Source organism: Emydura macquarii, unplaced genomic scaffold (assembly GCF_026122565.2).
Source record: "Emydura macquarii macquarii isolate MOO-44397 ecotype Brisbane River unplaced genomic scaffold, CSIRO-AGI_Emac_v2 contig_2768, whole genome shotgun sequence".
In the NCBI taxonomy this organism is placed as follows: Eukaryota; Metazoa; Chordata; order Testudines; family Chelidae; genus Emydura; species Emydura macquarii.
In genome coordinates this window covers 2,510,595-2,537,200 of record NW_027132905.1, presented here as the reverse complement: position 1 = coordinate 2,537,200, position 26,606 = coordinate 2,510,595, and the positions used below count along the sequence as shown (strand labels likewise).

Here is a 26,606-nt window from a genome sequence, read left to right as displayed (position 1 = left end):
TAACAAGCAGACAAAGGGGAGAGGGGGAACCAGGGGAGCAGGGAGGTGAGATGACATGACCAAGGTCACACGGTAGGTCAGAGCCAGGGACAGCACCCGAATCACCTGGCTCCCTGTCCAGTGCCAACTATGAGTACAGAGCTCTGAAAATGGTCTGAGTTTATTATTAGTAAAAGAGAGAAATGACAGCTGAGTGCATGGGGGGAAGTTCGACTTTGCTCAATAAACAGAGTCTGTCTTTTTAGTACTAAAACAAATTTATTTGGATGAAATAAACTCAACTCCAGGTGCATTTTTTCATGGATGGTTCCCTTCCCTTCTCCTTCTCCCCAGCCCCTGTGCGAAGGCAGGAAACACAAATGTGGCCTCCGCTGGTGCCGAAGAACTTATTCTTTATCCTTCTCCCTTTTCTTCTTGTCGCCATGGTGACCCTAAGGGGTAAGTAAAAGAGAAGCCCCAGGGCGTGTCAGGGCTTTGGCAGCTGAGGTGTGTTTCCTCGTCCCTCTCTCTTGCTCACGCTCGTGGCATCCGCAGGGATAATCACGGAACCACGCTCGTCCCCATCTGGAACCAACGGCCTTGCATCACCCGCTAGCCAAACTTTGCCCTCAGATGGAGACACGCGACTCTCCCGGACACCCAACTTTGTGGCTGCCGTGGGAGGGGCACACAGAGGAGCCCGAGGGCAGAAGGGAGCCCACTGCGGTCATGCCGGGAAGCGTGACCGTGGCAAATCCTCTTTTGATGGCTATGTGAGCCAGACCACGAGGTTTCCCCTGGGTCGGGACGGGCGCCTGGACAGCTGTTTACAGGACGCGACCAGCTGTCCTTCAGCCAGGCTTTATAACCCGTGGCTTTGGGGATGCCATGGCCTGAGCCCAGGGCTTCTAAGAGTGATAACATTGCTCAGCTCAGGAGCGTGTCTGGGGCATGGTGCGGGAATTGGATCACTGACCTGGCAGCCAGTAGGAAAACCTTAGGGGTGGAGTCTCTGTTCCAGCAGCTCACAAGATTCGGAGATTGCAGATGTGTTGTGAACATTCACATCGAGGACCAGAGACAGACTGGGGCTTGTGTTGGGAGCTGACTCGCAGAAGCTCCCAGAGCAGATCTGACTTGCCCAGGGTAGGGGGTTATTTTCAAAGTCACCCCACACTGAATTATTCCCATGCCCATCTATGCCCATCCCTGGCACAACACACCTCCAGGAAAGGGAGGCAGAGAAGTCCCCAGACCCACTTGCCAACTCCAGCTGCAGCACTGACATGGCAGCAGCAGGGCTTCCTTACATGCTCCCATGTGATTTTGTCACTCCTTCCCTGGGCTGGCAGGGGCCAGGAGACGCTGAGATCTCAGAAAGGGTGAGGGGGGAAGGGAAAAAAATGTATTCTGCCACCGCAGTGACTAGACCCAGGCTGGACGAGGATGTTCTAATCTAAAGCAAGGGAGAAACAACCCCTCCCCCCCAGTAGATCTGGTAGGCCCTGATCAGTTCATGGTTACCTCTTCAGAATCACTGTCAGAGCTGCTGCTGCTGCTGCTGTCTCCTCCATCTCCATCTCGCTAAGGTGCAAAGGAGAGAAAGGAGTCAGGATTACAATGGGGCAGCACCACTGCACTGGGAACACAGCTTCCTTCCCAGCAGGGGTTAATGTCTGTCCAGAGGCGTCCTGGCTCATCGACTGTTGGCAGGCGAGGTAGAGGAAGAGCGATCACTTGCATTTTGTTTTGTTGCATTTACAACAGATGCCAACGTTCACGCTCGCTTCCTCTGTTCCCCGTAAGTGCATCGGCAGGGGAGGAGACATTACAATGATCTGACAACCTGACTCTCCCCTCCCTTCCCTGAGAAACTTGAGGCCGCTTGCGGAACTGTTTTGCGGCGGTAACGCACACAGTGCCACCGCCCGGCGAGGTGGGAAACCAAACCCTGTCCAAAGGGCGACGTGGCATGCACAGAGATTCCAAGATGATAAGGCCCAAAGGGAACATTACGACCGTGCAGCCTGCCCACAGAATTCCACCCAGGATGATCACAGCATCGAATTATCCGATGAACACCGAGGGACGTGCAGCCAGGGTGGCTGAATCGCCATCGCTCACGTGCCCAACATGCAATGACAGTAGGGGCTTGTACTCGGCTGGGTTTGGAGGGGACGCTGGGGGAGGGAAGCTGTCTGAAATGGAGTCAAATAGGTTTTAATTTGTTATTCTGTCATGGTTCTGAGATACTGAAATGGCAGCTTCCATCACACCACGGCGGTGGGAATCCAAAATGCCCCGACAACACATGGAACGCAGGAATTCTCCACTACTTCCTCACCTTTTTCTCCTTCTTCTTCTTTTTCTTGTCTCCATCTTTCTTGTCTTTCTCCTTCTCTTCCTTCTTGTCTTTCTCCTCTTTTTCTTTCTCCTTCTTGTCTTCTCTTCCAAACACTAAGGAGGAGAATGAGCGGACGGGTCATTCCACAGCAGTTCTAGAGGGAGCTCATCCCACGCAGCCGCCATGCACAGTGTTACTCATTGAAGGACAAGGTAGAAAGGGGTGAAAGGACAAGAAGGGCATGGGACGCCCAATCCTGCACCACTGCCAGCATTGCGCACGGCTTCCAAGTGAAGCCCAAGAGGGGAACTGGGCCTCATTACCAAGAGGAGGAATTGTGTTTAAGAATGTCATCAAGTCACAGAGTTTCAGGCCAGAAGGGAGCCAGATAATCTAGTCTGATCTGAATAGCACCGGCCACCAACACCGCCCTGCACCTGCACACTAAACCCAGCCCCCAAAATGAGACCACAGCCCGCAGGAGACTAGGCTATAATGTGCCACAGATAGAGAATAGGAGGCACCGAGGTTCATCCGTGTTCCAGGCCGCCACGACGGCAGGGAAATAATTAAAGGCGACAAACCCAGGTAATCCTGGCATGTGACCCGTACCCACCCAGTGCAGAGGAAGGTGAAAACTCTCCAAGGTCCCTGCCAATGTGACCTGGGGGAAAAGTCCTTCCTGACCCCACACATGGCATCAGTTAGACCCTGAGTATGTGAGCAAGAACCAGCCAGAGAGAGAGAGAGAGATTCACCCAGGTGCCTCCTTGGAGTCCTGCCCTCCCCAGCCAATGTGCCATCTCCAGCCGTGGCCAGCCCTGATGCTTCAGAGGAAGGAGATTTAAAAAAAACCCAGAAAAACCCTTCTAGAATACATTGGGGGGGCGGGGGAGGAAAATTCCTTCCCGGCTCTTGCAGTGGCTGGCTGAAAACTGGAAGCCTGAGTTATTAGGAACATAAGAAATAAACTGGAAATGAGCTGCCTCCCCCCCCGTCCCGCCACCATCGCACACGCCCATTCTCTGTGCACACCCTCCCCGTTTTCATCTAGTGCCTTTGCAAAGAAGGGACAGGGCAAGCAGAGAACGGAGCCTCATCGGCCTTCACAGAGAGGACAATGCCTTCCCAGGTTAGCTTCCTGCAGGAACGCAGCGACTCCATTTGCCCTGAACACCATCCCCTCTGCAGTGTGCAAGGCCGCGGAGGAGCAAGACTTTCCTCTCGCCTTCCCCTGGGCACAGTCTCTCCGACAAGAGGGGTGGGCAGAGCACATGGAATCGGAGGCCGACATAAGAGCCGAAGTGCAGGGGAAATGTTCCAAGTCTGGGCAACGGGCAGGAGAGTGGAATATTTACTGGGCAAGGGTAAGGGCAGGGTTTGCTGAGGTGTGGAAAGATGAACCGGCAGAGGGTCCTCCCAAAGGAGATTCCGCGTAGACACCTCCCTGCTCCTTTCAGTGACTACAGCACAGGGCTACGTGCAGTTAGCGATGTGCTGAGTGAAGAGCCCCGTGGGAATGTGAGGCTGGGTGGGACTCTGGGCCGGAAGCAGGTGGGATGAAGAGAGCGTTAGCTTCCACGACACTGCTTCATCCCACATCAAGCTCGCAACTACATTCAGCAGGGGTGTCCCTGCCTGAATGCCTGGCCACTCACTTTTTAAGATGGAAGACATTCCGCAGCAGCTACCTGGCTCTCCCACGTAGATTCAGAATATCTGGAAAAGAGACATCCCCAGGCAGGGACAGCAGTAAACAGAGAGGTTACAATGCTATGTGATTATCAGTGTGGATCTGAGCTTTTTGGCATTAAAATGATGGTTTCGGGGTCCCCAACACTCACCTTTCCTTTAACTTGCAGGTTAAAGACGAGCCCTGAATGTTTTAACACCTTCTGGAATGGTTCGTTTCCCAGGTTAATGGAAACCCTGTGCATACAGCATTAATGAGACTGTCTGTGATATTTCTTGCTGTAGCTTCTTGGTAACCAGTGTGGGAAATCAGGAGCACTGTTTGTGACTGGTCGGGGAATCTAACTTCAGTGTTACCCACCAGTTCTGGGAGAATCTGCTCTCCTTTTGCCGCCTGCCCTAACCTGGGCATTTTCAGATGGGCTACTCTAGGCTCGGACAGGTCACAGAAATCAGTCATGTCTCAACAATGAGGGTGAATTAACCATTGTTACAACTTCAGGGCTGTGGCAGATTCTCCATCACGTGAAGTCTTTAAATCAAGGGTGAATGGCTTTCTACAAGATCTGCTCCAGCCCCGCCAGAAGTTATGGACTTATTGCAGGAATTAGCAGGGGAGACTCTCTGGCCAGTGTTATGCAGTTCATCAGACTAGGTGATCACAACCGTCCCTTCTGGCCGTAACGTCAATGAGCCTCTGGGTGTTAAGGGGGTGATTACTTGTTTGGAGGTCTCCCAGGGTGACAGCATTACAGTGTCATTTTGAGTTTGAGTTACTATCATGGCAGCCACCTGGGAAGCAGGTGCAGCGAGCAGACTGAGCCAGTCACAGAGTCCTCCTTTTCCTGCCGAGTCCTGCCTCCCGTACAGCCACATATCGTATCAGCAGAGAATGAAAGCTGCTGGTGGTGAGCAAAAAGGAAAGGCCAAAAGCTGCTCACAGCTGTGCTGCACATGTACATCTGGGTCACCCATATCACCTCTCAAGGTCTCCACTCGTTTGGGAAAGGTCAGTCCTGGTAGATCTCTAGAGGAGGACACAATCCCCTCGCCCCGGTGAACGGGATCATCTCAGCATCAAGCATTTAGGCATACGTTCGCTTCGATGCACGTTTGCAGTGAATTTGACTGTTTGCAACATGCAGTGTGGGTGGAGGCTGAAAGCAATAGACGTTCTAACCCATTTCCAAAGCCAGATCCGGTTTGGCTGGCTCTAACCTAAGTTCTTTCCCAGTCTTGCTCACCCCACTTTCTGCAAAATAATTTTTCAGAAGGCAGCAGGCACTTCCCCAGACTATTGGATTACACAGCGAGCGGGTGGGCGGACAGCGACAATAACCATGCCATTGGCAAATTGCATTTTCCCCTTGAGGTTGAATGAACCAAAAGAAAAGGTCAAACCAGCATGCACTGTAGCTCAAATAAAACAAAGCTGCATATTCGTAGCGCCTATGCAAATATGTTCATCTGTATTTACCTATTGCCTGTGGGCACAAAGAACTTGCAAATTATAACACTCACACCTGCTGTAGTCTTGCCCAGGTGGACTGGTTTCTTAACTGAAATATTCCGTGTTTAATCTGTGCTAGGCCTGAGCCCCGGCACCTCTAGGCCTGGCAGTTCAGAGCCCCGGGACCTCTGGGCTTGCCGCATCAGTTATGAATGTAAAAATATTGCTTGGGCACCGACCCCTCTTTCATTACAAATGAAGCGCTGGCAATATCCCCCCTTCGGGAGTGCTTTGGAACAGGATTCAAAGCAAAAATGCCTGTGCCTGAAATCATACCGAGTGGGACCTGCAACTCAGCACTTTCCCCAAGTAGAATCATAGAATATTAGAGTTGGACGGGACCCCAGGAGGTATCTAGTCCAAACCCCTGCTCAAAGCAGGATTAACCTCAGCTAAATCATCCCAGCCAGGGCTTTGTCAAGCTGCAGCTTAAAAACCTCTAAAGATGGAGATTCCACCACCTCCCTAGGTAAACCATTCCAGTGCTTCACCACCCTCCTAGGGAAAAACTTTTTCTTAATATCCGACCTAGACCTCCCCCACTGCAACTTGAGACCATTGCTCCTTGTTCTGTCGTCTGCCACCACCGAGAACAGCCTAGCCCCATCCTCCCTGGAACCCCCTTTCAGCTAGTTAAATGCTGCTATCAAATCCCCCCTCACTTTTCTCTTCTGCAGACTAAACTACAGTACAAACTGTGTTCACGCACCTCAGATCACCCTCCCCGTTTCCTCACTGCTCAAAGTTCCCATGTAGCAAAGCCAGAGCGTAACTCCTCAGAAAGACACAAAGGAGAAGAAGAAAGTGGCCTTACCTGGCAGGGAAAAAGACAAGCGGCTTCCCAAGTTTCTCACTAGCAGGCAGCTCTGCAATTCCTGTCTTGTCATTTTGTTCTGTCTCCTCCCCAGTTCCCCTGCCAGAGCAGAAAAACTGGTTCCACCATCCTCCCCTGGCATCCCACGATACCAGTGAACCAGCCCAGGCGCACAATGAACTGCCTGCCTAACACTGAGTCATTCAGGAATTTCGGACCCACACGAGGCAGGTCGGGGATGCAGTGTAGGTTGGAAAACACCCACCACATGGACAGTTCGTGTTTGATCCGGAGCGCAGTGGGAGCAGGAAGGGGCTTCTAACACTCAGTCCAAAACCAAAACAGCCCTTTCTGGAAACCTCTGTTTGGAATGCTATGGGGCGGGGGGTCCCTGGAGCTGCCTGACGCTGTCAGCAACTCTGGAGTCCCAGCCGCTGCGTGTGGTGGGGCCCTCTGCAGCTCCGAGCCGCAGACCCCACAGGGCAGTGGGGGGGATCCGCCTAGATCTCCGAGCCCTGGGCCCCAGCTCCCAACCTCTGCAGGCAGTGGGGGGGAGACCCTGCCCTGCTGTTCTCATCCCACACCCCCTCCCAGTCAGCCCCATTTTGTCATCAATAGTTACTTTGAGTAAAAGCCGGGGCGAGGTCGCAGCTTCGGTGCATTTTCGTTTATTGCCCGCGAGCTCTCCCTGACTTTTACTTAAAATAAGCATGACAAAATCTTAACCTTAATCATAGTTAGCCAATACCAGTCAGGTATCAGGCCTGGTCTACACTGCTGGCGAAATTCGGCAGCAGTCAACAGGAGTAATGCAGCTAGACGGAGTAGCTAGCGTAACACCGGTCGACTTCATAACTCCCATTTAGCGCACCGTCTCCGCTGCGCCGAAGGGAAACGTGTACCCGGCAAGGCGGCACGACGCTTTCTGGGGAGGTGGTTTTATTAAATCGGCCTCTGGATCGATTGAGCGGGTTTTCCCTTCCGCTCCATCGAGCCGGATAAACCGATTTGACGGCAGTGAATTTGCTGCCATCAGTGTAGACAAACCCCAGCATCAAACATCTCCGGGATAGGCTCCGCCCTGCTTTTCCTCTTCAAAGCAATGGCCTCATCTCCAACAGCATTGCCTCAATGAAATAACCCTGACGATGCTTTGAGAGCCTTAGGGGCGGTGGAGCGGCAAAGCACATTACAAGAATGAATTAACCCAGCCCTCCTGCACCCCTGGGTGGTGGGAATTACCTTTGCTGGTTTGAATAACGAGAAAAATTGGTTGGGGAAAATGCATAGACTCATAGATTTTAAGGCCAGAAGGGACCATCGTGATCATCTAGTCCAGTGGTCCCCAAACTGTGGGGTGCGTCCTGCTAGGGGGGTGTGGAGGAACAGAAAGGGGGCGCAGTGGGGCAGGCCCCGGGCCAGCCCCCATGGGGGGGGGAAGGATGGAGTAACACCTAGTCCTACTCTGCTCCTAGCTCCATTCTGGCCCTGGACTGTGGCCCCATTCCCCACTGTGACCCCAGTGCAGCTCCGGCCCCAGCCCCAACCACGGCCCTCTTCCCAGCTCCAGCCCTGGCCCTGACTGTGGCCCCCGGACCTGGCCTCGGCTCCCAGCCCCAATCAGAGCCCCGCTCCCGGCCCCAGCTCCTGACCATCCAGAGTCCAGAGTCAGGGGGACACGGCTATAAAACTTGGGAGCCCACTGATCTAGTCTGACCGTCTGCACGTCACAGGCCACAGAACCTCACCCGCCCTCTCCTGCAATAGGCCTGTAACTCTGTAACTCTGGCTGAGTTACTGACATCCTCAAATCTTTGTTTAAAGACTTCAAGTTACAGAGAATCCATCATTTACTCTTGTTCAAACCAGCAAATGACCCATGCCCCACGCTGCCGAGGAAGGCAAAAACACCAGGGACTTTAACCAGTCTGACCTAGGAGAACATTCCTTCTCCACCCCAGACCTGGCAATCAGATAGACCCAGAGCACGTGGGTAAGACCCACCAGCCAGACACCCGGGAAAGAATTATCTGCAGTGATTCAGGGCCCTCGCCGCGTGCGACGCTTCACATTTTCAGGTGGGCTACCCTAGGCACAGCGGGTCACACACAACTCCGGCCACTGGAGATAATTAGTGGACGGGCCATATGCCAGCGTGGGCAAGCTCATCCTACCATCCCCGCCATACATTTATCAAGCTCAGTCTTCAAACAAAGTCAGTTTTTTTGCCCCCCGCCGCTGCCCTGGGATTCGCACCCAGATGCTTCAGTTCACCAAGTAAGTAATTCAGTCTGAACCGTGGCCCCAGTTCTGAGCTGAGCGCAGACACAGAAGTGAGAGGGGCGTGTCCAGGTGCCTCCTGGATTCTGCAAGCAGCAGGACACCCACCAGCCAGACCGTATTGTACTCCAGCCCAGGCCATCTCCAGCATGGCCCTCCATGGAGGGAGCAGATCAGAGCCATTCAGCTAGCCTTTAACTTCAGGGACATTGCCCTGCCCCGATGATATTCCCCAGCTGGCTCGCTGTGCTGACTCTGCAGCGCTCAGCTCTAATTTACAGTTTATTCTCCTACCGATCCAACCCAGCAACATCGGATATGCCTCTGGAACTGAACTGCTCGCCCTCCAGGCCAATACCTTCCAACACGTCCCGCCCCGCAGGAATCATGCTTAGCAGCATTGTAAAGAACCCATCAATATAATGTGATTAACTCCGCTTTACATTTGGTTATTCCTGGCCATTGCCCCTGAGTGTTTCTTACAGCGACTAGGACAGTTTAGATATGAAATATAAAAAAGGCCGATCCTGCCATGGCAGAAGACCACGCTTGAACCCATGGGAGCCTGCAGTGGAGTGTGTCCCCCGAAGGGGAGAAGGAGGGCTACAGGGAAATTGTGACCCACTTTGAGCATTTATGGCATGGAGCTGGTGAGTTCCAGAGGTGCATCTAAAATGTCTCAGCTGAAAGAAGAGAGCCTGGGGACTCAGTTTACAATCTCGGCATCCAATGGGAGCCAGCCCCGTTCATTGCAATTCTCAGGTGGCAGCAGCAGCTTAATATGCCTTCTGTCATCTTCAGCGCACACAGAGATGGTGACTTTTTCTTCTGGTGGTGACCTCGTCATGGAGATCCGTGCCTTTACCAGCTCCAGGCTGGACTCTAAAACCCTTGGAGAAAGACTTCAGCTTCTCGACCCCCCACAGCTGCTGTTTGAGCATCTCTCCTCAGTTCTGAGTCATGCCATTTAATTGTTTATCTGAGCCGCTTGGGGCAGCTCACTGAGGTTTTGCTCACATGGCAGCGCTTTGTTTCTTTCTTTGCAAGCCAGCTGGAAGTTGACTGCTCTCCCCGGGTGCATAAAAGAGTTTTCTGGTGAGCCACATTTGGATTTTAATAATACTAAAACAAATCAACAATCAGGGATAGAGCCGGGCCAGCGCTTGGAGGAAATAGCCATAATTCCACCCAGCACAGAATAGTTTTTTTTTTTCTTTTACATTAGCACAGCAGCTGGTGGGAGGCAGTTTTCTAAGCCCATGTGTAACCGAATCACACTGAATGAAAGAATATAATTACATTTTCCCCATGGCCTGCTCACTGCCTCCATGTTATGGGACGCTTATCTCGTCCAGAAAACCTCTCACCTCCCCAAAGAACAGCACCAGGAGCTCTCAAATTACTTCTAGCTCTCATTAAGTTCAGGCACCAGCCAAGGCTGAGTAATAGGATCTCTGTTCATTTGCAAATAGTGCAGTCAGCTATAGATCCAATGCAAGCACCTACTCAAAGGATTTGTCTGCTTTCTTGGGTAAACAAGTTCGACTACTTGTATGAGCAGGAATGATGCTATTATACCTTTGGTTATTTGGTCCTGTGGTACATTCCTGTTGAATATATAGTCTGCCAGGCCTGCTCCCTGATTCCTTAAAGAAGTTGAGCTGTTTGGGGTGTTTTTTACTGGAACGCTGTATGTATTTTAAAAGCTGCTGCTGCCGCCTCATCAAACTCGTTCTCCGTGATTCATTCTGCTCTGCTATCATTTGCTGTATTTCTCAACCTGTCAGTTTTATCAGAGAAGTTGGCATTTTGCACAGACTCAAGGACTGTCTCTTGAAAGCTCGTTTGCTTTCATTGCTTATTTCCCACTTGATGTCCCGGGTCTAGACAATCACATGCAATTCCTCTGGCACTAGCAGACTAAAGTTCAGCTAATCCTGCTTCCATAGAGATTGATTCTCTCACCCTTTATCATGTTGAGTGCCTTTCTCCACAGGCAGTCCCACTGAAATCAGACTACTTGCTAAAATCCCAGGCCCTGTGAACAGGGGTAGCTAAACCTGACCAGAGGCAGCAGTCAAAGAGGGAAGTGAAGACGGACACATCTGATTCTGACTATTTTCTTGCCTTTCTCTTACTGCGGTAGGAACTACTCAGTCAGCTTCATGGTACTAAAACAGATTCCACCTCACTGTTTGGCGATTTGGGCACAGGGACGTCAGAACAACACAGCGTTCAGTCCGTTAGTGCAGAAACTTTCTTTTAATCCTAAACTTATAACGTCTACATAATTGAAACAGTAGCACATCTCCGAGAATTTACAACATCCACCTAGGAGCCTGGATCTCTGGATAACTGGAGGTGGGAGGAGGGAGCTAAAACACCACAGTACAAATGTAAAACCTGGTACATATGGGGCTCAAAACCACAGTCAGTGCCTGGGAAAGGGAGCATGACATAAACCCATGCCTACTTGAAGCTTGATAGCATCGGTAGCAACTGTAGCCCCAGGTTGAGAATGGACCTTTGGCCTCTCGCCTATATACAGATATAGAAATGCTGCTCAGTCAGAGGGCAGGGGAGAAGGAAGACAGAGCGAGGTCACAACAGCCTTGGCACCCCAGAACTATACTGCCAGATTAGTTTTTGCCAGTTCATGACACACCAAACAGCATTGGCATTTTTTCTCAGCTCCTGGCCGCAGAACAAATGGTCCACAGGTGCTCAGATACTATAGTGACAAGCAGTGTAAGAACACACAGAATAGAATGGCATGTGAAAAAAGAGAGCATAGGGTGGGTGTGGGGTGGGGTGGTGATTCTTTCTTTCCTCCCCATCTCTTTAACCCTCCTCCCCCACCTCTCCCGATATATGATGTAGGATTCTCAAGGCAATGCATTTATTAGCAGCTCATGAAAGGAAGAGAAATCCTTGCCTTGATGTTACCACCAAAAGAAGGACAAATATATACATATATTTTATTGTAGTGCAGATTTTTCCAGACATTCATCCTTATTCCATGTATGGTTTTATTATTAGAAAAGTCAATCCAGCCATAGATTTGATCATTCAACCAAAACTGACGCAAGGATTTTTTCCAGGTATATAAAATTGGAGAAGCTGTTAGCAAAGGAGTATTTCTATAGTAAAAAAAAAAAAAAACCAAAAAAAACCCCACCAATCTCTGCTTAGCAACAAGCTGAATCAATGGAGAAGAGTGCAGGGTAGCACTAAACCCAGAAGCAGGGATTTGCAAGTCCTGCTAAAACCTGCAGAGTTCTAAGGCTGGGACTAGAGATTCATTGTTACTGATGAACCAATATTGAGGAAAGCAGATGTGACAGTCTACACTCGTAAGCTGCCTGGACTCCCTTCTTATTTCACTGAAGCCACCTCTTTCTTTCCCCGCTGGTGCAGCAGAGGCTATTTTTTCTCAAAAGAGACGGAGTGTAAAAAGTAACAAAACAAAGATGTTTTTCAAGCACAAAGAAAAAGACATCCTATGTGGAACAGCAGCTTCTGGAGCAGATGAGGAGTGCCAGTGTCATTATCAAGCTGTTTCCTCTCTGCCATATTCTAATAGCCTCTTACTGAGACAGGAAGTAGTGCAGTGCGACATTTTTATACAACAGCCTAAGAAAGTCCTTCAGTGGTATGAGACAAGCCACTATACACCCAGACAGCGAGTGATGTGTCAAGTTGTAGTGAGAAATTCTCTGCTACATTGTCTTAATCACTTGAACACAAACCCACCCCTTCTGGTTGCTTTTCATTTATTGCTATCGGGTCAGCACCCTGTTATTCTGGACAAATCAGCCCTGTTACAGCTTTCTTCTCACTAACGGGCCTACGTGTAACCCTGCGTGCAACACTTGTCTTCTAGAAGCAAACATCTTGCAGGAAAGAGAAATAGTCTTATTCAAAATCTCCAAGCCCCGATCAAGAACTCAGTACAAGACACAGCAGGTGTATGTTAGAGATTAGCACCCTTCAGCGAGCTGCTGCTTTTGTATATACAACGCCTCAGGGACCTTCGAGTCCGTTCTTTCAAAGCTGAAAATCACTCCTGAGAATCCAAGCCTCGCCATATCTTGTATCTAGTATGCACTTCGCAGGAACATAAGTGTGTGCCCTAAAACTCAGCTGGAGAGTTTGGTTAAATACTCATTAACCAGTTACCCTCGTCTTTCCTCTAGAGTGATTTAACTTCAGTCTTCCCTCAGAGAGCTCATTAACATAAGTGATGGCAGAACAGAGAGAAGAGTGATAAACAGTCAGCCAAAACGAGGGGTTGGGCCACACTGGGACTTGACAGTGGCATAGCTACGTCTCTCAGGGAGGTGGCTTTTCACACCCCTGAAAGACACAGCTAGGTTAACAGACGAATTCTGTTAACAGACAACCTAGTTACTGCCCCTTGAGGGGGTGGATTACCTACACGGCTGTGAGAACCCCTCCCATCAGCGTAGGTTGTATCTACACTCAAGTACTACAGAGGCACGGCTAGGGTGCTGCAGCTGTGCTGCTGTAACGGTTAAAGGCCTTTTCTACACTAGCATTTATGCCAGCAGGGTGTGAAAAAAACACCTCCCTGAGCAACATACATTTTGCCGGCATAAGCACTTGTGTGGACAGTGCTATATCGGCAGGGAACGCTCTCCCACCGACAGCTACCGCTGCTCGGTTAGGTGGTTTTATGATGTCGGCAGGAGAGCTCTCTCCTGTTGACATGTGGCTACACAAGCGCTCTTACAGGGGCATAGCTGTACCGATACAGCGGCACCGCTGTAAGTTTTAAGTGTAGGCCAGACCTAAAAGTAGACACACCCTAAGACACAACCTGTACTTTTAACCTGCTAGATTGCCCAGATGCCTAGACTACGCTAATCACATCCCTCATGTCTCTTGACAAATTGTACAGCTGAGACTTGGCCAGTCAGCATTTTATCATCACCACTGCAGTACCAGTGATCAAAGCTGTGTTTATTTTCTGTCCCCACCCCATTCCCAGGCAAGAGAACGGTCAAGTGGGCAGATCTGGTTTCTGCTCAATTAGCAGGATTAATTTACTGCTGTGATAATCCAGTTTGAGTCTGGATAAGAGAGATCTGTAGCACAGGTAGGAGTAGTTGAAAGGCATCTTGGATATATGAAGCACTGTTTGAAGCCTACAAAACAAAACAAAAATTACATTAGAGACACTCACTACCAGTCTTCTTTACTGCTTGAAGTGTGTATAATATATGGTCACTGCTGATTAATAGACATAAGCAATAGCAGGCTACTAATCTCAGATGGTACAAATTGTTTTCAGTTAAGACTAGTTTTTAAAACCAGTTTATCCCACTGGGCAAAAGGTGGCCAACCGACTCATAAGAATTGCCATAGCAGGTCAGAGCTGATCCATTTAGTACAGTATGCTGTCTCTGAGAATAATCAGTACCAGCTGCTCCCGGGGAAGACATAAGAAACCCTGCTATAGGAAGGAAGAACATGCCAATCAGGAACATTTCTTTCTTATGCCCTCAGTTAGATGTTTACACACTTTGGGAATCAGTTTAATTGGGAAGCATATGGACTGACACACTGAATGATCTGACCTGTCCAAGGTATGAACACAGCAATTTCTCACTTTCTAGCTATTTGCTGTAACAGTGACAGCTGTAGCAAAGTGTACCATTTTGAGCCACAGGGGTTCACGCAAAATTCCAGGTTGGAAGCTCGCTTTCACAGCTATCAATCATCAACTGAAACAAAGTTTCATGTCAAATCACACACGTCATCCCTGGTCCAGTTGGAAGCTTTACGAACTTTCAACAGACTTGGGCTGAGTTTCTAACAAAAAACAGGATGAGTTTCCTACTGACAGGTCTGCACTGCTCTAGCAGCTATGAAGGCCCCACAGCCTCCTGGACTGTGAAATCTGGAGCGCATTCAGGTAATACCTCTGAACGTGTGAAAGATCCTAAAGGAAAAGCAAACTGCAAAAACAGAAACCAGCAGCCCTTTTCCCATCCACACAACGGACTTGGATTTCTCACCACATCAATTTAGAATGAGTTCTCTCTCAAAAGATTAAATATTATGATCCCTATGAAAAGTTTCAGATCAGTCTTATTAGTAAGGCAGGATTAACATGTAAGGACTAAGTATAATATTTTGGTACATTTGTTTGGTTTTTGGTAGTTTACAAATATTCCAATTCTACCTTGCTTCTCTCTGAAAAATGGTTAGTTTATTTAAATGGAGGAAAGATGCATGTTGGAAAAAATTAATAAGAATCAAGTTTTCCTGGCAACACTAACACGGAAAATCTCATTAAATTACAATGTTTAGAAAGAAAAGCTAATTTGTTTTCTCTGAATCGGTACAATTTCTTATGTTTACCAGCTGAAATTTGGGAGGTCTTTTAAGGAGAATTGCCAAGTAGCTGACAGGAAAAGCAGACATTTTACTAAATGAAACCCCCCCTTCTGTTGCATCCTCTCTACACTGTTCTGAAGGGATTATGTTTATACTTGACCAAACACTGTGCCAGATGTGCAATGACTACACTAGCCATCCTCCCTCAGATATCTATTAAGACTTGTAAATTACCACTTGGGGAAGCAGAGTCTTAAGCCATGGTTTAGAAAACTGGATGGTAATAGGGATTGATTTGTGCGCCCACGTTCCAACATTAGCTTGGATTTGTAGCTGTAAGTGTATCATAACTGACCTCCAGAAACACTCCAGTGATTAACGGGTTAAGCACATCTGCCTTCTCTTTGACCTGAAAAGATTAGAGATATATCATCCTGCTTGAAAATTTGATTGCATTTCCTTTAAGCAAAACACAGGTCCACAGCTACTTTAGAAATCAGCACAGCCCTCTCACCTTCAGTGAAGTTACTCTGATTTACATCAGCTGAGGATATGGACCACAGTATGAAAATACAGACTTGCAAAAGTCCCAGCATACACCAAAAGCATGCTATATACAATGATGTGCACTGAACTTCCAGACCAACTGGGGATAGCTTCCAGAATTAAAGCAAGCTAATGTGACATTTATAACAAAAGCAAGTGCAGGCTAGGATGAACCACGACAATAGAGGGGTGTGGTGGAAGAAAGGGTCTTGTGTATGGGTTGGAATTTTCCCACCACTTCTGCTCCCAACATGTGAGAGGGTTACATTCTCCTACATCAATTACACCTTCCTCACCCCAGCCATTCTGTACTTAGTCTCCTCAAAGCATGTAAAAAGGTGTCTGAGCTAGATGGCTTTACTTCAGTAAAGTTCACTTTGAACTCCAAGCCAGGTTGCAAAGCTATTAGCTTTACAGGCTGCTAATGTGAAAAATCAGAAGGTCCTTATGAATTAGGAAGCAGTGAAGCTCACTGATGACACACCTGTGTATTTTTAAAATATAGAAGATTAGACAGCATGACAAGCTGGACAGCGGAACAAGAGGGACGTGACAGTATGAATGCATCATGATGCTGAGCTTGACTAACCAATCTCATTCCTGTTAAAGAAGAAGTAGGTCTTACCCCTACAGTTGTTAAGCATGTAGTGAACTCTTTAGATAGAGAAGACAATTCTTTACACAGCGCAATAGTCATTCTGGGAAAGGAAAAAGGAAAATTATGTTGTAAAGTGCTTTAAAAAAAAAAATTCCCTTTACTTCACAGTATGTTCCTATCGTCATCTGTAAAACAAACCACCCATTACTATATGTAAATTTTTCTTTAAAAACAAAAATATATATATAAATGTTTAAAGGTCCAGTTCAACAGAATAGCATATGAAAAATGAGATGTTCCAAATAAATATCTGAAAAGAGAACAAAGCTGAAAATCAGAAGCAGATTTCAGAGAACAGGAATGCCTGTTCAAAAAGGAACATGCTTAACTTGCTTTTTCATTTACAAGCAAGAAGTATTGCCTTGTTTGGAAAAGAGAAATAGTTGTTTTGTTTTGTTTTTTTACACACATGCCAACTGTTTCTTAATAAAATAAGTCCCTGCTTGTCTTAAGCAGTATCAGTGAAATAAGTCTGCTCAAGATAATTTTAATATTAGGCATCTAATGTGCCAACAGGCTAGCGAAATGTTACTGAAAAATCATTTTACATGCAGAGAATGGCTTTCTTTTAGCTATTTTAAACAGAGCATTTTGTGGGCTCAATTTTTTTTCTTTTTAAATGCCTGTCTTACTAACCTAACACAAGTTTAGGGCAAAATTCCCTTCTCTAAGCTACACGGAAGCTGTCAAATAATATTTTCCTTTCTCCATGTGTTCCAGTCGAGAAATTTCTATACGTAGGAAAGACAGACGGTCAAGGTCTTTTTAGTGGTGGCAATACTGCCCGTAGCAATTTACAACATAGATTCAATCAGATGTAAACTGCTGGCTGAGAACTACGGAGAGAACCTCCACAGTTATGCCTATGTCAACAGTAGGATGTAAGCCTAATCATATGTTATAGTGTAATTAAAAGGACTTACTGGGAAAGGACTTTGGCTCGGCCTGTGGCTGACACTTCTTGCTTCTCACCATGTAGGACCAATGCTGCAGTTTTGTGGAAGATTTCAATGGAGCAGGCTGTCAGTTCAGCCAGACTTCTAATGGCAAATGCATGAATATCCTGCAGGAGTTACAAAGAGCTCATTCCAATAGGTTTGCTATCTTTTTAAAATAAGATTTCTCTCCACTCTGCTCTCTTGAGGAGTTAACATAAAGATTCTAACTGTGGCTCGAAAGCCATAAGCAATCAGTTGTCAATATAGGTTAACGTGCCAGCCCCTTCAGAGTTAGATTTACTTTTCTCTTTCTCCTTTGCCCAGTTACCTCTACTGATGTTTTAACGTCTTGGTCAGCATCCCCTGAGTCCAGCTGTTTGTTTTCTTCACTCTTTTCCCCATCTTTTGGAGCTTCCATGTTGAGTCTTTCAATCCATGCATGAGCAGATTTCCTTGCCTGTGTAATAAGAGGCAAGGACACATCAGCATGGTACTTAATGACTGGGATGAAATCCTCCTACATACTGCAAAAGGTGGAAGACTGGATTTCTTTGTAAGAAACAGTTACTAGCCTTGTGTTGGTGGAAAGAAATGAGACAAGCAAGGCAGTTACCTGCTGCACTTTGCAGAGGGTTGAGTGAAATAGAAGAGAACTGGCTACTATGCACACACACTTTTGGCACTTGTTTTAGTTTCTTACATGATGTCCCACGACATCTGCTGCTTTAACAGCTCAACTGTGATCAAGAGGTTTTTTTTAGTGTTTCCAGTGGATGTTAGTGCCACACAGTGGACCACAATGGTATTGCAAAAGGGTGAGAAAAGGAGATTTTTCTCTAAATTTATAAATTGGTCTGATGGAGAGGAAGTTGCCTAAAGAGGAGTGCAGACACTGGGTTATGGATCATGAAACTGACCAGCAATAACCCAGTGTATGCACTGTAAGTAAGATGCTCGATAACTCCAGCACTGAGAACCTTGGAGGTGTTTATGAGCTATTCGAGAACATATAAGAAACGTTTATATATATTTTATACACAAAGGCAGCCCTTGCTCCTTTTCCACAGTTTCAACAGAATGGGCCGTCGTTACAGATATAATCTTCTGAGGAAGGCACATTTTTAACACTAGGAGACCAAGAAAATTCATCTTATCAAGGACTCCAACAGCAAATGCTCCTTATTTTTCTGTAATCCACAGGGGGAAGAAAAGTGCTTCATACTTTTAACACCTTCACCAGGAATTCCGAACCTGAGCAGCATCCCACCAGGTCTCCTTAGAGATACCCACCAGCCATCGGAGGACAAAAGGATAACTCACTGTGGCTAGCTTGTCTGGCTTGGTAGAGACGTGCAGTTCAAAGAAGAGTGCAGTTATTTCCTCTGTGAAATCTTCGTCTCCTGAAGGAAACAACGCAGATTGGCTATTGCTACAATAAGATAGTCTGTACTACACAAATAAGCAATAATCAGGAAATATATAGTGTTTAACCATGCAGCTTGTTTCTGCACACATGCCTCAAGGATTCAACTACACCGGCTGACAACCAATGGCTGCATATAATTCATTTTTAAATCTCATACTCCAGGAAGGATCCAAACCCCTCAAACTTGGTCTTTCTTAATGCAATTTATAGGGCAATATTTAGTTTTGAGGGCCTATAGACACGTCACTAGGACTAGCCTTTATCTTCTCAGTCCTGATTTTTTTTGCTAAAATAATTGTATTTTTGCAGCTAGCATCCAACCACAGCTGACATAAATCCTGCATTTCAGAAAACATCTGCTTGCACAGTACCTTAGAGAATTTTTAAGGCCATTTAAAGCCAATGGTTTTCCTATTATATATGCAGAGCCAGATGTTGACAAAACAGTAAAAGAGCCATTGGATGCATCATGTACCAAGACAAAAATTATAAATAAGGCTCTCGAGAGTACCCAACACTGAACACGAGTCAGAACACAGAAGCCATCTTTGCTCAGCCACTTGGGTAAAATTGAAACAAGAAAATCGTTTATGTTCAAATTAGTGAAAGCTTCAACAATGGGATGCTCCCTGCTGGGTCGGTTGTTTCAGAGCTTTACAATGTCCCTCCAAACGATGTGGCCAAAACTAGCAGAAACTTCTTTTTAAAAAAGACCTCTTTAAAAGTCAGATAATGTTACTAACAGCTTTCCCTTGGCTCCAGGAAAGGAGGGAGTTGGGAAGAAGTTTGTCTCTTGGGATTTTCTACATAGTTTCTCCCTTCACTTCCCTCCCAGCCCCGCCATTTTCTTCTCTCTCTCAAGACCCTGTATCAGAGGGAACTCCTTTCTTCTGCCCAAGGTGAGCTGGATGAGCCAATCAGTTCCCCTCTTGCCTTCTCAATGGGGTCCCTGCAGGAGGAGGAGGAGTTCTCCCCATCCTCCCAGAGATTAAGGGCACTGGCCCTCAACAGTGTTTCCGGCTACTGATAAGTTGAGGCTCAAGCAACCAGCTGAAGAATAACCCACCCTGGGTCTTTCGCACCTTGCTGTCAAAGATGAGTTAGTTTTAAACTGGAGTTTAAAAGCCAGCTTCCCCGCCTGTAAACAGGGATCCTCTTAATTACCCTTCTTCTCCTCCTCTTCATCGTCATAAAATTCAGCTAAGGAAAATGCTTCTTTGAGCTGTTCCAACTCCACTTTTAATGTATCTAACTCTTCTCCAGAGAGGGCATTTATAACCGACTTCACCTAGTTAAGAGCAATAAAAAGATTCAGAAATGCAACAAGAAAGAGAAACAAGATGGAAATGATACAGTTCAGCTGTATTAATGAGATGCTGATAGCAAATGCAGCTGTCCCTTTAGGACAAAGAGTTCTCTGCCATGCCCCATCAGGGAGTAATTGATTCTTTACCAGGCTTCCTAATGTTTCATGTTTCAAGAGATATTTGCCAAAAATTGAATAGGTGGGATACAATTTGTGTTAACCTAGTAGGATCACTAAGGTTAAAAATATCACTAACACTAACCACATGCCAGAAAACCTAGGAAGAACAGAATTGGGTCACACGAACCCTTCGTTGGACACACAATAGCCAAACAAGCATCAGGAATGACATATTCTGACTGTATGGACTTGGGGGTTGAGGTGAAACTAGAGAGCTGTACCTGCCTCTAATTACTTGAGCATAGGCATTTGCTGTAACTGAAGAAGCATCTGCTTATTGGCCCAGCTGGGAAGAGAAAAATTGATAGCTGGGGAAAATTCATATTTAAAGAAAACAAAAACCAGAAGAGTGACTCCTTTGTTACAGGCTGAACTAAACATACCATACTTGGCTTAGTGCTCATGATTTTTCATTTCCTGCCCATGCTTTCTGCTCAACCTGAAGTCACCAGCCATCAGAATTACATAAAAAATAACATAGTGTAGACAGAGCTGGTGGCACCATCTATTATTAAGATAGCCCAACACTTCCTGTAATAAGACTCTGTTTTCAGTTGCTTTTAACTTTGCCAAATTTTAGCCACTTGGGCTGAAGTTTTCCACGCCAAGTGTCTGCCTTAGGCTGAATTTTTCTGAGAAGATTTCAGCCAAATGGTCCAGCCATTTCTGGGAATGAGGCTAGGGAAAAATACGTTTTGTCCATGTTAACAAATTTCTGGTGACTTTGTTTTTAAATGCTCTAGCACCCCTGTTCTTTGGAGCAGAGACTTGAAATATGGCAAGGGTTAGGGGTATGCCTTGTGTCCGGGGCGAGCCTATTCTCACCTCTGTGAAATCTGCCCAAATTTGGACAATTATAAGCCTTTATATTTTTTTTTTAATTGCAGTTTGCAAATGCTCACTGGAGACTTCTTAGATACTAGCAGCAAAATTCTAGCTGAAAATTACGTCTACAAAAGCATGCTCTAGACCCAACGCTGAGCAGGACTTTCCTTTCAATTGCAGCTCTGGGCTGGCTGGATCTGGGCATGTGTACAGGAGGAAGACTGTCTTGGGACAAGGAATCTGAGGGGTGCAGAAATTGGCTGGGCAAGCACACCGAGCTGGAAGCTGGGGGGGAGTGAAAGGAGGGAGAGGAGATGGATCTGACGAATTAATTACATGTGATCATGCAATCAGACTGAATCATAATGCATACACACAAGGGAGACAAATAAGGTTTCACGATCAACCTTAATTCTGACATTTCCTAACTTTTGAGTGCTTGACATTGCAAACATCATAATGTTCTTTGAACAAGTTTTTTTGTGTATAAATATAATCTTTTCCCTCCTCAGCTGCACATATGAAATAGAGAGGAAATTGCTCAAAGCCATTACCTTTGAATCACTCTCTCTGGAAAGCATCTCCAAGGCTTCCAGATGTGAAAGACCTTGAAACTCATCAAAGAGTAACCCATAATGGGCTTTCTTCTCTGTAGCCATGGTAACCTCGGCAGCTGTCCGCTGCTCTTCTTTCTCCTTTGCCTCTCGCAAGACCTGAAAAGAAAAAGCAGAGGTGTCAAACCAGTGCAGAGAGAAACTGGAGAAGGGAGGCGAAGACCCGAGTGAACAATTTTAGGAAGCATTCATTGGATGCTAAAACTGAAGGTTCCTTAAAAGGAAAGCATAAGGAAGAATAAAAGAGAGAAACCGATCAGAGTCTCATCAGAGAGAAGCTAATACCTGTGATAGTGTGGAATTTCTGTTCATTAAGCCCTTTGTTTTCTTAAATCCAGGGTCTCCTTCAGCTATCACGTCCATTGTCTTCTTCCCAATGAATTCCAAGGCATCCAAACCTCCACTAATAACACTCTTCCCCTAGAAAGCAGATTTGCAAATTGAGGGAAAGCGTGTAAGTAATACTTCCGTTTGTCTAGCTACAATCCGTTCAAATTTATGAGTAAAGTATGGTTTGTACCAGAAGTGATATGGGTCAATGCTCGTCTTCCACACTGAGGGTAAAGAGCCCTATTGGAACATAGCTATTGTGATCACCAGGATGAGGTGGTTCCCCAAGTAATTTGGGCCAATCCCACAGAGGGTTATGTAGAGAAGGACTGGAGTCATCCCTAGAAACTCCACTGAAGTTAGTGGAGTTACTCCAGGAAGGAATCTGCCCTTGAATTTGGCCCGTTATTCTACAGGGAGCCAGAAAAGAGAGCAGAGCATTGGGGTGACATACTCTATGTTACCATGTGGTTGCATTCTCAGGCTGCTTTGTTCGGAGCCATTGCAGCATCAAAGTTTAATAGAAGGGGAGCCCACTTACAGATTAATGCTCAGTTGGAAGTGAAAAAAAAACCCAAGGATTTTCCACTGTGTATAAGAGTGTTTTCAAATATCTCTAATTTCAGACCTGAAGGCCAGGATAACCTGTTCAGAGTTTCATCACGAAAAGCCAGAGAAAATAAAGAGTAGAATCAAGGTTTGTTGATATGAGGCTGCCGAGTCAAGGAAAAATAAGTTGCTCTATTGCCTTGCTTCCCCACCCACCCGCTCACCGTGCTTTGAACAGCAGTAGAGATAGTGGATAAAACTCCAAAAGCTCCACTGATGGGCGAGGAACTGCCATCATTGACTCTGCCTGTACTGCTTGCTTCAGATCTCTGGCTTCCTGCAGTGGAGGGGGAAGAGGTGTTTTATTTTTCAAAACTCGCAAACAACAAAGTTAAGACTGTACACAGATATTGTCAGTTTCAGGCAGGCAACTGCACACATCTCAGACAGAAGAGGGGGCCGCAGCATGTGAAACAGAAAGAGAGTCAAGATCACTCTGCCATAACTCTAAGACTCCGCAGAGGTAACAGAAATAAGCACCGAAATATTATTTTAGTAAAGAGATGTCAATCTCAGTACATACAGAGCAGATCTGTTGAGTGTAAGATGGTGCTATTTTTAGACTGTCCCTTTTATACCAACCACACTTGGAGAAATTCAAACATTACAGTTCTTATTTTAATAATAAAAGCTGACCTCCTGTAACAACTTCGGCCTCTGAAGAGATTTCACTAGGGCTGGGGATCCCCAGGGACGTCTCTGCTTTTTCAATGACATTCGAAATACCTTGTCCTAGAGAAGACAATGCTATTACTTCAATCCTAAAGCAGACCTGCATTCACTTTAGCCACCAAGAAAGCAATGATTGCATCAGAAACAAGATTAACCCCCACGTGCTGTATACGGGAGATACAGAAGCACTAACCACATACTGTTATCCAGTCAATACTAAAAGCAATTGCAGTCTGGCTTGCTTACTGACCAGCATAAAGAATTCATGTTACATTGCAGCCTTTTATGCTGTATCTCACTGATTGGAAAGTATCAGAATTTTGTCAAGTCTTTTAATACCTCAGCTGGCCATTGTTTGTGCCAACTCCTTAAAAGCCTGAAAGTTATTCTGCTGTACATATCTCCCTACCTCTCATTTTGCTTTTTGACACACTTTGATTTCCTCCTCCTCCCCCCCCACCATATTCTGAACAGAGTGCTTGACTTTTGCCAACTCTTGCTTCTAAAACTGAAATCTCGCACTTTATAGACAAGCAAGACATTATAAGCTGGAAACATTCGTGAAAACTGAAGCCTGACTTTAGATGGCAAAAAGAGTGATATCAAATTAGCAAAATGCCAGCAGCCCTTACCTACTGTCGCTACGGTGGCAGAGGCAGTGGAGAGAAGTGACTTTCCCCAGTTCCCCCAGTATCCCCATCCTGTCTGAGATGCAACAGTGGAATCAGAGACCTTTATTTAGAGAAATAGGGATGAAAGACAAGACAGCAAAATGACAGACTGACCTCTGAACTGTATCTTTGTGAACCTCTTGTTTAATAGTAGTAACAACACTGAACTTCAGCCAGCATAAGCACCTATAGCATATCCACCAGTGACAGCCTCCTTGATCTTATCAAACAATTACTCAGCTAGGGTTAAATTCATCCTCCTGCAACAAGGCCAGAATAAGTGAACATAGTAATCGTCACATTGCATCAGAGCTGTGGTCCATCTTGTCCAGCATCCTGTCTCAGGTAGGCGTAGGGGAGCAGGAAGGAAGGTAGAAAAGAGAAAGTATATTTTTTTAAAGGTTCATAGGGCCTTGTCCCTGTCCCATACCTTTCTAGTATGGTCAGTGTTCTAATGTCACTTGTTCCACTCTTTTCTAAATGTCCATGGGAAAAAGCCAGTTCTTAGCTAGCCAATCTGTGCAATTCCAATATAACGCCATGACTTCATGCCACGCGTGGGGAGCGGTGAGACTACATTCAGAGCCCCATTTGCCAGTTTGATGCCAAACCCATTCAAACCAATGACATTTAAAATAATGCATTTTCAGCATTGCTCAGTGCGAAACTGTAGTCTGCCACAACTCTATTTACAGACTAATGTGAAAAGGCTTCATCACCGTTTCCAACACAACCAGGATTCTGCTGTGTTCTAAGTTCGTGTAATTTACCAATCTGCATGTTCAAAGAGCCAGCGCAGAAACATACTTTCAGGGCTTGATCCGGTGGCTCTTCTGCAGCCGCAGGCTCGCTGGAGGGTTTGGCTTCAGGTCTTTTCCGAGTCAGAGCCACAGGTTCAGGTTCCCCCTTTTTCCTATCACTGCCCTCAACGGATCCAGCTTCCTCAGCTCTCTGTCCATTCTCATCCTCCTGGGAGGCACCTGCCTTCAGACTTTCACTGCCAACTTTTTCAGACATGACTAGAACATCTCCTAGAAAACAAAGCAATTCCAAGGATGATAACAACCCGCCAGGATATTTGTGACATTCTTTTAACATACGACAGTGTTCTCCTGAACAACGAAGTGAGAAGAAATTGTTATTCCCTTCCTCTCCCCATATATACACTCCAACCCGTCCTCAATTAATTTTTTGAGAAACAAGGTGGGTGAGGTAATATCTTTTACGGGACCAACTTTTGTTGGTGGAAGGGACAAGCTTTCAAGTTACCTAGAGCTCGTCTTCAGGTCTGGGAAGGAAGCAGAATTTTTTCTTAGTCAGTCTGAACTATGCACTATGCATGATGGACAGAAAACAGTACTACAGGACTTTAAACTTCCAAATGTGACAAGTCACTCTATCTGATAGATATACCCTCCCAGTAGGAAAGGAAATGAGCAATATCTGTAAGTGCACTACAAGTACAAAGAAAGTGCACATAATTCTATCTATGGTTTGTCTCGCTAACCCAGCTTTGGTGGACTGTTTTTGAAAAGCGTTTGCCAAATATGAAAGAATAGCATGATTAGAAACGTGGGCAGTTGAATAAGCAGCAGCTTGTTTATCTGAGTGTCCTGCATTTATAGCAGAGCTTTTCTAAAGTGTACAAACAATTTGGAAATTCAAAGTTATGGCTGCCATGGCAACCAAAACAAGGATGCCAATTTATGGCTGCTATGGGAATCAGACTTTAAAAAGCCTGACTTTGGTGTACTAAAATATCTCAGGTAAATCACCGTAATAACACTGAATTTTACATTTATTTACAAGCCCCAGAAAGTCTGCTGGTGATGCAATCAGATCAGCTGGTTACCTTGTAAAGCACTGGTCACCTTTCCATTAGTAGAAAAGAAGAGACAAATCACTACTCCATCAATTTAAGATGACATTTCCAAAATCCTTGCTGCATGTACCTCATTTCCCCCTCTGTCTCTTCATCCCCTGCCTACATTTCCACACTCCTGGTATTTTACAAACACATGCGCAGCCTCGAGGACTTGCACATGGGATTTAGACACACGTTCTCCATCACACACAGGCCGTAAAAAACTTGACAATAGCAATAGAGCTCCAACACTCTCCCAAGGCTCAACGTCCACGCTCTTGGTCATCCACACTGCCCAATCGAAGGCAAATGTGACCCCAGTGACTAGAACATGGGCTGGTTTGAGACACCATGGTCCCTGTTAGCTCTCTTCTCAAACCCGGCCTCCTGCCCTCGCCCCTCCACGGTCTCCCCTGCCCTCGCGCCCCCCACCCCTGCCCCCCAGGGTCTCCACTAGCACCTCCACTCCTATCCCCCTCCAGGGTCTCCCCTTTGCCTTTCGTACTCCCACCCCCATCCCTGCCTCCCCTGGATCTCCCCAAGCCCTCCCCACCTCTACCCCCTCCCAGGAGCAACCCTAGCACTCCCCCAGGATTTAGCACCCCCATCATCTCCCCTCGCACCCCCGATCCCTGCCCCTCCCCCCCGATCTCCCCTCGCACCCCCATCCCTGCCCCTCCCCCCCGATCTCCCCTCGCACCCCCCATCCCTGCCCCCCAGGATCTCCCCTCGCACCCCCCAAACGCTGCCCCCCCCCAGATCTCCCCTCGCACCCCCCAACGCTGCCCCTCCCCCCAGGATCTCCCCATGCACCCCCGGCCTCACCTGCAGGTCAGGCCCCAGCCCGGCCTCCCCCGTCTCTGTCAGTGACAGCCCGGCCCCGCCACGTCTCCGCCGTGCCCCCCCCGGCCCGTGACACACACACACACCACTGGAGGACCAGCACCATAGAGACTGCAGCGCAAACGGGCACCACACCGCTGAC

The 26,606-nt window shown here is 46.8% G+C and overlaps 2 protein-coding genes across 5 annotated transcripts; both read right to left on the bottom strand.

Moving 5' to 3' along the window:
* Positions 1–297: 297 nt before the first annotated feature.
* Positions 298–6,379, bottom strand: LOC137165179 (protein FAM133-like). 2 transcript variants are annotated; one of them, XM_067566323.1, is made up of 5 exons: positions 6,340–6,379; positions 3,982–4,042; positions 2,324–2,436; positions 1,504–1,563; positions 298–431 (listed from the first exon to the last, which is right to left on the bottom strand). In XM_067566323.1, exons 2-5 carry the CDS (start codon positions 3,998–4,000, stop codon positions 387–389), a joined length of 237 nt encoding a protein of 78 aa, XP_067422424.1. In that variant the 5' UTR covers positions 4,001–4,042; positions 6,340–6,379; the 3' UTR covers positions 298–386. The 2 variants fall into 2 exon arrangements, with proteins under 2 accessions (XP_067422424.1, XP_067422425.1); XM_067566324.1 differs by lacking the exon at positions 6,340–6,379 and having other exon boundaries at positions 3,982–4,055.
* A 5,202-nt stretch (positions 6,380–11,581) lies between these two features.
* Positions 11,582–26,525, bottom strand: FAM114A2 (family with sequence similarity 114 member A2). Of its 3 annotated transcripts, none has more exons than XM_067566597.1 (14): positions 26,447–26,525; positions 24,565–24,788; positions 23,719–23,818; positions 23,051–23,146; positions 22,579–22,691; positions 21,761–21,895; positions 21,416–21,574; positions 19,715–19,838; positions 18,445–18,524; positions 17,453–17,581; positions 17,110–17,249; positions 16,154–16,226; positions 15,338–15,391; positions 11,582–13,787 (listed from the first exon to the last, which is right to left on the bottom strand). In XM_067566597.1, the coding sequence occupies exons 2-14, from the start codon at positions 24,772–24,774 to the stop codon at positions 13,686–13,688; spliced, it is 1,515 nt and encodes a 504-aa protein (XP_067422698.1). In that variant the 5' UTR covers positions 24,775–24,788; positions 26,447–26,525; the 3' UTR covers positions 11,582–13,685. The 3 variants fall into 3 exon arrangements, with proteins under 3 accessions (XP_067422698.1, XP_067422700.1, XP_067422699.1); XM_067566599.1 differs by having other exon boundaries at positions 22,579–22,694; positions 23,057–23,146; XM_067566598.1 differs by lacking the exon at positions 26,447–26,525 and adding an exon at positions 25,610–25,630.
* Positions 26,526–26,606: the final 81 nt, after the last annotated feature.